The following is a 14,423-nucleotide window of genomic DNA, read 5'->3' as shown; positions in this document are numbered from 1 at the left end:
CCTTTTTTTAAAGGAATTTGGCTACCACTAAAAAGATTGGCGGCAACTGTGGTGTAGTGGTAAGCAGTGCGCGCTTTCACTCATCAGCACCTGGGTTCAAACTCTGGTCAAAGCAACATCGCAAAAAAAATAGAAAAAGGTTTTTGCTTAACAGCGGTCGTCCCTCGGCAGGCAATGGCAAACCTCCGAGTGTATTTCTGCCATGAAAAACAGCTTCTCATGAAAATACAATCGCCGTTCGGAGTCGGTGTAAAACGGTAGGTCCCTCCGCTTTGTTTGACAACATCAAGGCGCACGCCACAAGTCGGAGGAGAAGCTCGGCCAAACACTAACATATGTGTAAGCGCCAATCTATTATATTATTATTAAAAAGATTGGCGGCAACACTGTATATGACGGTCTTCTACCGACTGAGCCTAGTAGCAGCGCTCGGCTCTCTTATTTACCAACACGTGCGCAAGCAAGATCGTTAACACGTTATTGTTCGCCAGTATGAATTAGCACATACTATTTTTTACTTTTTTATAATCAATTTAAACTTTATTGATTTATTAATAAAAAAATTAAATTGGTCGGCATTTCATGATGTTGAATTATTTTTAATAAATAGACTTCAAATATAGTTAGAAATTGTTCCTCTATAAACAAAGAGGTAAATATAATAGCCTTTAGCAATATACATTGCATAAAATGGGTTAATACACGCACACGGCTATTGCTTACCCTTTCGGTTTTAAATTTTTACCCCGCATCAAGCACCTCCTTCCCGCGCTGCTGCGCGCGAGCTGTTCTGCAGCCCATCCCTAACTTAGGTAATACGACATGGTGTATTGTATATTTGTAAATAAAACTCAACTTGCCTACACACACTTTCAGTCCCGGATGGTATTACACAATTACTTATTAAATCAGAACGTATTGAAACGCTAACAATATTTATTAAAAATAAATCAAAACAAGAAATACAATATAAACGATTTTTCTGCAAAAGAATTATGTGGTAACGAGCCAAGGGCTGTTCAGATAGTTACTTATAACTGTTATCTTAATTATATCCCACGAATTAAAAAAAAATATGAGAACAAAAGTTTGTTCTGAAATTTTTATAATTTTACAATTCTTGAATGTCAATATTTCGCAAAAATTAGCCATCAATATGTATTTGAAATTTTGCAATACTTTTTTTTTTTGAAAAAATATGTGTTAAGGACAACCACATCCTCGAGTTTCGTCCTTCTAACTTAATTAGCTTAAAAAAATTAAATTTAATAAAAGGGCATTTTCAGTACCGGTTCATCCTTTTTGTAATTCTACAGAATTTTCTCTTTCATTTGGTACCCATATTGTTATTCTACACTGAATTGAAATTACAAAGTCCTTTAAAAACAGGTACGGTTTAGTTAGTGGCCCAACGATTTCGGGCTATTGCGTCCAAACCCGATCCAAAACAAATTTCTACACACTTGTAGCCAAGGGTCTGCACTTTGTTTTAACACCTTTTTAAGACTAATTTATTTAGAAATTCCGTTTGAAATAGGCCTTTTTTTGTGAAAATTCAGAAATTAGCGTATATTAGTCACTCCTATTCCCCTTAAATCAGTCACTTCATCAATACATTTTTATATTCGTCTTCACTTCACACTTTATTCTATTAACTTTTTTTATGCCTTTAATATCAACCAATTAATCAATATTTATTAAATAAATGCATGTTGAAAATCACGCTTGCGCCTTTGGTTATATATGCAAATTAAATGGCGGAGTTCAGCTGCAAGAAGGATGACAGACAAAAGCAAATAAGATGTATTAACTGTCCGTTTACTGTCCATTAACTATGTTTATAAAGTTTAATTAAAAAAAATTAACATAATCCACCCTTTATTTAGTTTTTTACTATTTTGGTCGCCCCTCTTTTCCGGCATCACAGAAAGAGAATTCTATTTAGTGAGGGTTATAATCCCTAAGCACGGCCGCCTACGCAGAAAGAAGTTCTGCACAAAAATACTCTCCGCTCTTCTTCTTCGGCAACAAAGAAAGGAGAGTTCTACTTAGTGATGGTGATAAATACGGGGACCATCCGTCCTGTACAGTGGCGTAGCCAGGTAGTTCGTCATTGAACTACAATTATTTACTTTTGAATTAATAACACAATACTATTTTATCCTTCTGATTTAAATTTTTTTTTTATTTCAGACGGATGACAAATTATCTTTTAATGAATATATGAGTAGTCCACTTGCAAACAGCGTTATGTGATTTTATAAAAGGAACCATAAATTAAAAAAAATCGTCTACGACAACAAGTAACATCCGAACTGTATCTTTTGTATTACCTGAAAATTTGGATAAATAAGAGCCTAATACCATTAAAAAATAAAATTGCAGTATGGTAGATTTGCAAATTTTATATTTAAAAATTTAATATTGCAAGTTTTGAAACAGTAACTTTTACATAGCTAGCTTTTTTTTAGCTTTTCGCGTTCTCTCCTCTAGGAAGATTGGTTTGCTTCTTTTTCACTAGGCACCGAAACTACCACGTTTTCTTGCAGTTTTCTAAGTTCATACGAAGAGCAGACATTTGAAAGTATATAAATAAGTATTATAGCGACTTTTGCAAAAGTAGTTAACATTTCATGCTATTTTTTCAGAATATAGAAAAATTTTTCACTCTGCTGTTAATGGACATGAAACCCACTAAAAACTAAAAATCTAAAAAAAATTTACAACGCGCACTTTGCAAGTGGACTACTCAATTGTTGAATATGCTATCTTCTTTTTATACAATTAAGGAGCGGCTGAATGGTTTAACGATGTTAGTGGTACATAATGATGTGCCGATTACAACACAAGAAATAATTGAAAAAAAATTTGTGTTTAGCAACGAAGATTTATAAGTAATAAGATTTTGTAGACTTGTACATAAATAAATGTAAATAGATACGCGTAAATATATAAATATGCAGATATATTCAATGTGTAAAAACTGAAGTGTATACTAACGAAACTTCTACAAAACAAAACTGGACTACACACTAATTAATTAAAATGGTGTAGTAACTTAATTTTTTAAATTAAATTTAAATAAAGCATGAATTCTCCATGGAATAACCGAGTAGACAAAAAATATATAACGGTAGAAATGGCACATACATACATATATGAAAGAATGCCCACAGGCGACGCACTATAGGCAAAACACGATTTTTTTTTCAAAATCGTAGATCTTCGCCTAGAAAAGAGATAATGGAATGCAGCATTTAACCCTTTAATGCAGAGTCTGTCATATATGAAACGCTTTTTTGAGAACCATTTTTCCTCTGCCTTGAAAAGGTTAAAAAGCGTTTCATATATGACAGACTGCATTAAAGGGTTAAGTGCTGCACTTTCGTAAAGATATCGACCAGTATAACCATTTTTGTCACATAAATTTTTTTGTGGAAGCTGATAGTTTACGAGTTATTAGAGTTTTCTTTTTCCAATCTGGCCACTCGGATACAGCATCCAATGTCCCAAGAATCGAGTCTTAAGATAAAATAAAGAGAAATCTTTCAGAAACAGTGCTAAATATAGTGTTTTCTAGTGGGATGGGAGCCAAAATCCAAAATTAAAAAAAAGTGACATTTTGAACGGTATTTTGAGGGTTAAGTTATTGTTGTTGTAACTTCTCTATAGTTTTCCTATATTATATGATCATTCACGATAAAAAAATTTTCATTCCATTATCTCTTTTCTAAGCGAAGATCTACGATTTTGAAAAAAACTCGTGTTTTGCCTATAGTGCGACGCCTCTAGCCATTGTGTATCACAACTTTAGGTTATCGATGCAAATTTTTTTAATCCCCCCCTTCGCCAAATCCTGGCTACGCCACTGGTCCTGTATTATACGGGACAGTCCTCTTTTTTGACCCATTATCCTGGTAATTTCTTTATTTTATACGGGACGCCAAATGTTTTGTATTTATTTTAATGTCCTGTATTTGTCCCGTATTCGGTTTTTCGACGCCTTAACAGCTCATTAAAATGGCATGCCTATTAACGAGTGTTAAGTGATGTTGGTTTAAAATCGTAATTTTCTCCACAAACAGTTATTATTTTCTAATCTGTTCTACCTGTTATTCGAATCGAGGCCAAAATAGAAATTAGGACTCGACATTTTAGTAAGTTTATTTAGTGTTTATTATTTATTTTATGAAAGTAAAGCACTTCCTAACAAAACCCATATAATGCCGAATTTCCAACTTTGTGCAATTAACTATAAAAATAAATTCTGTAATGTTTCACCAAAATTTCAAACTTTTTAATCAGAATCTTTGGAAAAAAATTGGGTTTCAGGTTTGTAACTCATTAAAATTGAGTGTAATAAAGCGCGAGTGGAAAGGGCTGCTCATTTGCTTCTTTTTCAAAAAAATGGTCGAACATACTTTGTATAAAAAAATGCTTTACACCGTCACCAAAAAAAAATCACACAAATTAATGGTAAGCCTTATCGACTTAAAACTGCTCTTTGTTATATTAAAATTTAACGAATTTTTTAAAAAAAAATTTTACGCGGTAAAAATCTCGAGAAAATTATCCTACAAATTTGTGATGTTACGTTTCTAAAAGGAAACTGTTTCAGGGCTAATACATCTGGAATCATTGTAGAAGGCTGTAAGATCTGTAAGCTGTTGTGGAAAAAATTTGGAAAATTACTTTTTGTCTCGTATTCGGCTCTCATAAATATGGTCACCGTAGTTACATATAATCCCTACGCAGAAAGAAGGTCTGGCCTAAAACACTATCATATGACAATTAATATAACATAAAGAAGGTCTCCGCTAAAATATTATCATATTACTATTACTATAACATTTTGACCTGTCGCGCTTTTTTCAACATAACAATATTTTTAGGGAAACTTTTTTTATTTTCAACAATTTTTATTGCGCTTGAGGCCGTTTTTAATGAAAAACTTATTGTGGAAAAAGCAACAATAATTTGAAAAAGTGATAGCTAAGTTTTTAAGAAATCACCAACTTTCCTCATCAGACTTCTTTCAGTAGGATTCGAACCGACGATCCCACTGACTCTGTCAGTTGCCTACGCACTGTGCTAAGTTCGCCTTGTGAATTCTTGTTGCTTTTTCTACTATTTCATTTGTTAAGCCAACTACAATCAAGCGCAGCTATTCCGCTGCAATTCACACTTGATCATGTGGTTGTTGATTTTGTTGGTTTTTGTTAATATTTCTATATATAGAATGTTTAGCTTTTAGGTGTGCTCGTCCTTAAGTTATTTGTTTTTGTTATTTTATGGGCTTATAACAATTATATTCAAAATTTTTATTGAGCTTGAGGCCGTTTTTAATGAAAAACTTATTGTGGAAAAGCAACAATAATTTGAAAAAAAATGGCAAAAGTGATAGCTATTTCGGAAATCACCACATTTCCTCATCAGACTTCTTTCAGTAGGATTCGAACCGACGATCCCACTGACTCAGCCAGTTGCCCACGCACTGTGCTAAGTTCGCCTTGTGAATTCTTGTTGCTTTTCTCACTATTTCATTTTTTAAGCCAACTACACATTCTAATAATAGAAATATTAACAAAAACCAGCAAAATCAACAACCACTTGATCAAGTGTGAATTGCAGCGGAATATCTGCGCTTGATTGTAGTTGGCTTAGCAAATGAAATAGTGGAAAAGCAAGAAGAATTCACAAGGCGAACTTAGCACAGTGTGTAGGCAACTGGCTGAGTCAGTGGAATCGTCGGTTCGAATTTTACTGAAAGAAGTCTGATGAGGAAATGTGGTGATTTCCGAAATAGCTATCACTTTTGCCATTTTTTTCAAATTATTGTTGCTTTTCCACAATAAGTTTTTCATTAAAAACGGCCTCAAGCTCAATAAAAATTTTGAATATAATTGTTATAACGCCATAAAATAACAAAAACAAAGAAATTTTTTTTAGTAAACTTCTTTATACAAAATGGCCGATAACGAGCTTGGGATAATTTCTTTTATTCGAAAATTCCACAGTTTCTGATAGTTGGGTTATACTCCACTTCAAGCTGCTCAAGTTGCCTCGGTAAATTCCTTTTTTCCCCCATTTTCAGACGGTTCCCTAGGGGCTGTGGGAGGATCCGAAGGGGGGATGTTGCTCTTTATAAAGTGGGGACTATCGCCTTTCTAATGGGAGGGGTTTGAGGGGATCGCGTTATAGTTCCAAAAAAATTCGAAAAAATATAGCACACTTCAAATATATATAGTATTTTATTTAAGAGAAAAAGTATCAAAGGTTTTTAAGTAGACATCTTTTTTCTTTCTTATGCGTTTCGTTTATAAAAAATATATATCCTTGCACTCTTGGCAGTCTTTAACAATTTATTGTTAACTGTGAAAGTATCATAAGCAGTGTACGAAAATAAACTATATTGTACGTTACTATTTCGTTTCGTTTATTACTTTAACAGTTCGGTACAATACGACACAAAACGGCTAAGTTCACTTTGGCGATAGTACACTACAGTAGTTTAGTAGTTACAGACGAAACAACAAACGAAATGAATCGTGCAGGGAAAATATATTTATGTATGCACATATATGCAATAAACAAATACAAAACGAATGGCTGCAATGAATAAAAAAAATAAAAATGTTTTTTAATTGAATTGGATATGAAAATTTACAGAAAAAAATTATTTTTCACGTAATTGAAACGTTTGCATACATATAAAACGTACCCTATGGTACAATTGTCACAAACGAAAAGCAAACGTTTCTCGTTGGGGAAAATGACAGTGAATTTTACAATTTGTTTCTGACTATTTACAAAACTGTACAAAACCACAAATGATATGATGATCGATGAGCAAATGGGAATTGTTTTGTACAGTTTATTTTCGTACCCTGATCATAAGATCTTTCGCAATCAAAATTTAAATTAATGTAAATCAAAAGTTATTTTTTTATTAGTAAGGCAGTTGCCTTCTTTCTTATCTCGCCTTTTCACATTCATAATAAAAAAAATTATTTCTGTGAATACCGAAGTTGCAGGAATGGAGAGTAGAAATTAAATAACTTTATGTAAATTTGGTAACTCATTCTCAGATCTTTTAAAATATGTTACCATTTTTGATTATAAACGGACTATGACCTTTTACTTTAAAGAATATTTCATTTAATATTGTTATTTCGGTATAAAGCTCATCCATTTTAATACACATTTTTTCTTGCAAATTTCTTAAATATTTATATATATATTTATAGCTGAAGAAGTATAGTATTTTTTCAAACAATATTTTCTCCAACAGTATATAGTACGCCGACCGAAAAAATAGTACAATACTATATATTATAGTACGGTTGGCAACCCTAATTGCTTCGTGTGTTTTTAAATTTTTGTTTTTATCGCACGGTGTAATCTTATCATACAAGAGTTGAAGAGTTATGGTTTTATTATTTTCATTTGTGCTTGTCTTCTGCTGGTCGTGAGGTTGTTGGCATGCAATGTCTTCGTTTTCTAACGTTTTTAAATTTTCTTGTTGCTTCTGTACGTTTATGTTGTTGCTGGTTGCTATTTGGCTATTTGGAGTGGTTTCGCCGATGTCTTTGCTTTTGCCGTACAGTTTGTTTTTGTTTTTCGTCACTAAGCTTGGTGAATTCGTTGGTTTTTGGTAAATATTTTTGGGGCTCGAGGAAACCAAAGTTTGTAGCTTCTGATGAATGACCACAGCCGTAGAAGGGCTTGGAAGTGGGTGTTGTAGCAGAGTTCTTCTGCGCTTGAAGACACACGAATCACACCAATAGCTCGCGTTATTTGCCTTCATGTAACATCTTCGAATGTTAATTTGGCAAACGAACCGTGTTAATACTTTCTGCAGTCGGAGCAAGCAATCTTTCTACTGTCGGCGCGATCAACCTTCTTTGCAAAGTCAAGAATGCATTTTACCGATAAAATAAGTCTAAAATATTTGCCTACAAGACTAAGAAATTAAACAAATCGCGACACAAAGAAAAACACGTCTTATTAACTCAACAGTTAGCAGTTACATAGTGATTGAAAATGTTCACCTTAGGTAGTTTTGTAGACATTGAGGGTGCTTTTGACAATGCCACTATCGATAGCATGTGCAACTCTACTTTACGGCATGGAGTAGGTTCTGTACTGGTAAATTGGATCGCGCAGCTGGTCATTAGGATTCAGGCAGAAGGAGGCCAATATGTCACGTGCGGGGTCACACTAAGTGCAATGGAAATGGGCTCTACGCTAAGCCAACCAAAACTTTTGAGCTTGTCATTAGAAGCAGACGGTCGGATAGTATTATTCGCCTCGCACTTAAAAGAGCCACAATTTAGACTTCTTGCAAAGTTGAGTATCTGTCGTGGAATTCTCATTTGACAATGTAAACAGGTCTGTCCTCTGGCTTTACACCTCTAAGATAATACCTATAATCAGCTCTGCGTTAGTGGTATGGTGGAGCCGACTCTCAATCAAAAGCGTGGGAAATCTGATTACTAAACTTCAAAGAACGATTGCTGTGTGCTTTATGAGAGATTTCTCTACAACAGCTAGCGCTGCTCTTGACGCACGGCTGCATTTACCGTCACTTTGGGGAAAATAGGTGATCCCAGCAAACAGAGTCTCTAACGTTAGATAAACTTTTAGTTTTATATTAGAATTCTAATGTAGTTCTCTATTGTTTCTAGCAGGTTAGAGAACTATGTTGGCATTTAACGTTACAATACGATTAGATATCTAACCGTTTTCTCGATATCGAGAACTAAGTCCCTAATACCCGACAATTTATGTAGTCGTCTTATAACCTTCTACCTTAGCGAAATACATTTGAATTCGAAAGTGTTTTCGAATCATTCTCCAGCCTACATGTTTGTTGGGGAGCGGAAGAGGTGTACGTGTCTGCAGTGCCAATAGGAGAATTCTCTGAGTCTTGCAAAGCCCTTACACGTGCAATCCACGGTTAGCAAAGCTGTCCCATACGAAACCCGTTTTTTACCGTGCAATCTGTGCACCATGCAAGTGCTTTGCAAGACTCAGAGAATACCCCTAATATAATAAGATGTAAGTTTCAAGTCTATAAAAATTACCGTTGATTTTTGAGATTTTTTTTTGTCAAGGGTGTTGCGCCTTTTCTTCGATATAAAATCAGATATTGTTCGCGTGATATATGGAGGAAAATGCCCAACACCCTTGACAAAAAAAAAAATTCAAAAATCAGCGGTCATTTTTAAAGACTTGAAGCTTACACCTTACCGTGGGCTACAAAACTGCATATTTAAAATTTTTCTAAGTTGAAAATTTTTATGAAAATTTGTTAGTATTTCTTGAATTTGACTATGCTGGTTTTTGCTGAAATAACTATATTTTTATAAAAAATAAGAAAAAATTGGTATGGAAAATATCTATAAATAAAATCATCAAAACGTCAGGGTATACATATTTTTGACGCTAACTGTATATGAACATACACAAATATGAACAAAAATAATAAAATTATAGTTTTAAAAACTAAAACCTCCCTATTATAATTGCCATTCGTACTGTCATCAGGTTTGTAATTTGAGAATAGAAATCGCTGCATCTTTTAGGCGTATCAATATTACATAGTTACATCCCGAGCTAATAAAAGGAAGGTAATATCACTTATTATGTCAAACATAATTATTTTTCATTATACTTGCAGGTGTCGCTGCTATTAACCAATTCATTTATGTGGTTGGTGGATTTGATGGAACACGCCAACTTGCCACGGTGGAGCGATATGACACTGAAAATCAAATTTGGGAATTAGTGGCACCAGTACGTATCGCTCGCAGCGCTTTATCTCTTACTCCGTTAGATGGAAAGCTCTATGCAATTGGTGGATTCGACGGTACAAATTTTCTTTCGATTGTTGAGGTATACGATCCTAAAACTAACACCTGGGACGAAGGCACCCCTTTAAACTCTGGTCGTTCCGGCCATGCATCAGCTGTGATATACCAACCATCTTGCGCTACAAACTTCATGGAATGTATGGATAGTGAAACAGCTAAACGTGGCGGAAATGGTTCATTCCCTGATGAATTACCAAGGAGTAGAAATAGTAATCAAATAGGTCCTACAAGTGGGAGCTCTTATATGCACTTTCACACATCTTTTGGTGGGACAAGTTGTAGAAAGTGTGATCGGGATCAACAAGCAAGCGAAGATATTAAAAGCAGTAATTCGAATCTATTTAATCCAACATTGCTGGATACCTTTTGGTATATTTATCAGTGGTTTGCGAGCTTTTACAAAGGAAATAATGCAATATGCATTGAAACATGCACCTGCTATACTTAGTATGAGTCAAAAACTAAATTGCATATTTAATCTGCATAAGAAGTATCTAGTTTCAGCGTCTTTTTTGTTTGGTTCGAAAAAGATTAAGCAAGATAACTGCTGTCACAGAAAATGCACCGAAAACCAGCGCCCAATGCATACAAAAAAAAAAAAACATGGGACATTCCTTTTATAAATATTTTCACTTACCACGGAAAAGGCATCATAAAACCAATGTATTGTCAAGCTAATTGTTTTATTGTATTTTATAGATTCAAACGTAAGAACGTGGTTTTAATGAGGAAGTGTTTTACCTCTGCAGGAAAAAGTTTCAAAGAATGGTATAGAAGTGTGACATGCTAATTCGGAATTCAAATTTCAATAGTCGTCAGATAAAAAGGGTTAACAAAAACCTTGATACCTAGTATCGTTCTGAAGTCGATTACAATTGTAATAAACGTTAAATTACATAATTCTTTGTAAGTGCCTTAAATTGGCTTAGGAAATGTATTGCCTAACGAATTTATATCATCATTTCGTGTCTATAAAGGCGCGAGCTCAAAAGTTGACGCGAAAAAAGGCGCATAAAACAAACTTCAGCGAAGAAAGACTCTTAACATAGTTGACGGCGAAGAAGGACGCGTAAACTTATTTTCGCTGTCAACTATGTAATAGTATGTTCATTCCGTAAATAGTGACGATATAAGAGCTTAAGTGAGGATAACCGATTATTGTAAGTTGAAAACATCAGACTGTGAGAAATCATATTTGTACGAAATAGTCACGCCCGACGGCAAGTAAATGTACTACAATTTCATCTCAAATCATGCAAGCCGACTGCACCTATCTCACCGGATCACTTGAAATTTTATTACATTATTCTACTCGGAAAATAAGCGCATACGTTTTTTTATCAATCATAAAAATTCTATGTTTCATGCACAGTGTAGACAGTGTGCCAAGTAATGACGATATCCAGATTTGACAAATCATACGTGAACTGATGTGTTTGTGTTAGTTGTTTAATTCAATTAACCCTCAGATAACACATGTTTAAAAAAACACAAATTTTTGTTCTGTAATCAAAATTGATTTTAATTGCAAAGTTAAATTCCTATTACTTAATCAAATAAAATTTAATTTCGTAAATTCTTTCTATTTCCACATTGGATAGATTGGGCACTGGTACTTGCTTTGACGGAACTTATTCCGGATGCAATAGCTTACGCGACTAGAAAGGTCCGGGGTTTTAAAATGATTCTCACAAATACATGCTGTTGGTGACAAAGACATATGGCAAGCTAGCTCCCACTGTTCTTTTTACATACTCTTCGTTCGGTACGATGAACACGGAGTCACCGCACTTCGCACTCTTGCATAAAAAACACGTATGCTGCATTATTAGTTTGCTCAACAAACTATATGAATCGATATCGCTTTGTTGGTGCGCAAAAATAACTTACCAAAATAATTTCGTTTCGTTTCAGAGCTAAATTAACGAAACAAAACTCAATCGTTAACGTTGAACGAAATAAATATTATTATTTTACTATGATAATAGCCTAAGCGATAAAAAACTGAATCGTTTCAACAGAAACGATTGCTTTTTTTTGGTAAAATCTAATGTTAACGTTACAATGCATCCTTGGCCTTTTCGCTTTCTATATTTATTTTTTGTTAATAGGTATTTTCTTCTGTTCACGATTTCAAAAAAATTTTAAATGCAAACTACCAGAAAGGTTAAAGAAGGTGGCAACGAATTTCAAAATTTTAACTAACACACTCAAGCAATTGTCAAATATGGATAAGAGAAAAATTAAATGTCATTACTTGGCACACTGTATATACTGTAGTTTCATGCACTTTGCAGAAATGACTCAGCAATTTTCGATTCTCACAAATCGAACATTTTTTCGTTCTAATTTGTATTTTTATTTGAAAATAATTGTATATCTATTCGATACTATGGGTTATTTCCTTCGATCTGACGCTTTAATTTTTTTTACCAAAAAATTACAGCACTTTTCATAAAAAATTAAAAATGCATTTTTTTTAAGATAGCTTGCCTCAATACCTATTGTTACGGATTCAGTGATGGATCCCACGCCCAAATTCTCAAAACGCTTTTATTTGACTGTCGTTTGAAATATCTGTGAATTTATTTTAATTGTTCAATAAATGATAATTACATTTATTTTATATAGCACTTACTTTAGTACAAAAAGGGATCAATCCTGATTTAAATTTTCAATTTATGTGTGCACACGTGCAAAAAAGAGATCAAAAAGGCAGAATGTCAAAACAATCGCAGAAACGTCCCCCATAAATTCCTTTCGATTCACTAGGGTGTTGCCGTATCTTTTCTAACACTCCCCCCTGGTATATCCTTCGGATCTACCCCATTCTCCGGTATACTCACGGAAAGTACGGCAAGTCTCGTGGCCGGTCGCTCGTATATACCAGCGCTAGTCTTCACCAAAGCGCTCCTCACCTGTTGGTCAGAGCCTACTCTAACAGAGATCACTCGACCTTTGGGCCAGCAGCTTCTCGGACCGTTCGGGTCCACTAGGTAGACGACGTCCCCTTCTTCAATTGGCTTTACCTTTTCGAACCACTTTGTTCGCCGAGTTATTACGGGTAGATATTCGCGCACCCAACGTCTCCAGAATGCATCCGCCAGTTGCTGAGCACATCTCCAACCTCTTCGCAATTGAACTGCTTCATCAACAAACTCTATCAAGGGCTTCATTCCGCTGGAGCTGCCAATCAAGAAGTGATTTGGTGTGAGAGCCTCGTCTTCATAGTGATCCAGCGGTATGTAGGTGAGTGGTCGGGAGTTGACGATGGATTCGACTTCCATTAAGGCTCCTCGCAATAGCTCGTCAGACGGTCGTTGCGATTGTAGTATCTTCGAAAGGACGTCTTTTACCGACCTAACTAGCCTTTCCCAGGCACCACCCATGTGTGGCGATGCTGGTGGTATGAACATCCACTTCATGGAAGAGCTCGTAAAGGCGCGTACAAGCTTGTCCTTGTCCATTTCGTTAAAGGAAGCACTGAGTTCCCGCTGTGTGGCCTTGAAATTGGTGGCGTTATCACTCCAAAATTCACGTGGGACGCCGCGTCTGGCCATAAAACTCCGAATGGCCAGGATACACGAATCGGCAGATAATGAGTACGCTATCTCCAAGTGAACCGCTCTCGTTGTCAGGCAAGTAAAGAGCACGCCGTACCTCTGCGCCGTGCTCCTGCGTACGGACACCAACAATGGTCCAAAGTAGTCGACACCCACGTATGAAAACGGCCGGACAAAGGGAGTAACTCGGGCCGCGGGTAGGTTGCCCATCTTTGGTGGTCGTGGGGACGCGTTTTTGAGTCGACAGATCTGGCACTCCTGGCGAATCTTTTTGACCACGGCGCGTAGTCGGGGAATCCAGAACTTCTGGCGTATCTCGTTCACAACGGTCTCCGAGTTCCCGTGGCAATATCTGATATGGTAGTCTAAAACCAGCAGTCGAGTTATGTTGTGGCATCGTGGCAATATAACTTGGTCCTGACATCCGGGCAAATTGAATCTGCCACCGAGCCGTAGCAATGATCCCTCATCCAGGTATGGTGAAAGCTTGTAGATAGAACTTGATCGGTTTAGTGGTTTCCCGTTCACAAGCAGAGCGATTTCGTCAGCGAATGCCTCGTATTGGGCTTCTTTCCAAAGTATCTTTTCGGCACTATTGAGGTCTTCTTGTTCCACCCGGTGACAGGGTGTTCGTATACCTTTGCTGTACATCTTCCACCTGCGGAGACTCAGTACAACAGTCGCAATTGTTCGCAGGAGACGAGTCCACCGCGAAAAGCGTTCATGCGCTACCAAGGTCTTTCGCTCTTGCTGCTCCGTACCATGATAACCTACGAAATTGGCCCTCAGCTCCTCTCTAGTGGGTTCGAGGCCTTCAGCGTCGACAGGCCAGAATTTAGGGTCAAGAACTAGGAACTGTGGTCCATTAAACCATCGGTTTTGACTCGACATGCTAGGCGTGGTTTGCCACTTTGTGGCGTCGTCGGCAACGTTTTCCGCTGAAGGAACCCATCTCCAGTCTGACATCTCCGTTAGTTCCAAGATT

The 14,423-nt window shown here is 36.0% G+C and overlaps 2 protein-coding genes across 3 annotated transcripts in view; one reads left to right on the top strand and one right to left on the bottom strand.

The window, feature by feature from the left end:
• Positions 1 to 12,187, top strand: part of LOC118749813 (kelch-like ECH-associated protein 1B) — a 189,388-nt gene extending 177,201 nt beyond the window's left edge. For both annotated transcript variants that reach the window (XM_036484590.1, XM_036484588.1), the window contains one exon: positions 9,683 to 12,187. In XM_036484590.1, the coding sequence (XP_036340483.1) occupies positions 9,683 to 10,323 (641 nt within the window). In that variant the 3' untranslated portion in view covers positions 10,324 to 12,187. The remainder of the gene's footprint in view (positions 1 to 9,682) is intronic.
• LOC118749824 lies at positions 12,187 to 13,515 on the bottom strand. Its single transcript, XM_036484598.1, has 2 exons — positions 12,514 to 13,515; positions 12,187 to 12,452 (listed from the first exon to the last, which is right to left on the bottom strand). Exon 1 carries the CDS (start codon positions 13,433 to 13,435, stop codon positions 12,644 to 12,646), a length of 792 nt encoding a protein of 263 aa, XP_036340491.1. The 5' UTR covers positions 13,436 to 13,515; the 3' UTR covers positions 12,187 to 12,452; positions 12,514 to 12,643.
• Between the last annotated feature and the right edge of the window lie 908 nt (positions 13,516 to 14,423).

The sequence above is a fragment of the Rhagoletis pomonella genome, unplaced genomic scaffold, assembly GCF_013731165.1.
Source record: "Rhagoletis pomonella isolate Grant_MI unplaced genomic scaffold, Rhpom_1.0 Rhpom_scaffold_00001, whole genome shotgun sequence".
Classification (NCBI taxonomy): domain Eukaryota; kingdom Metazoa; phylum Arthropoda; class Insecta; order Diptera; family Tephritidae; genus Rhagoletis; species Rhagoletis pomonella.
This window is presented reverse-complemented; position numbering and strand designations above follow the sequence as displayed.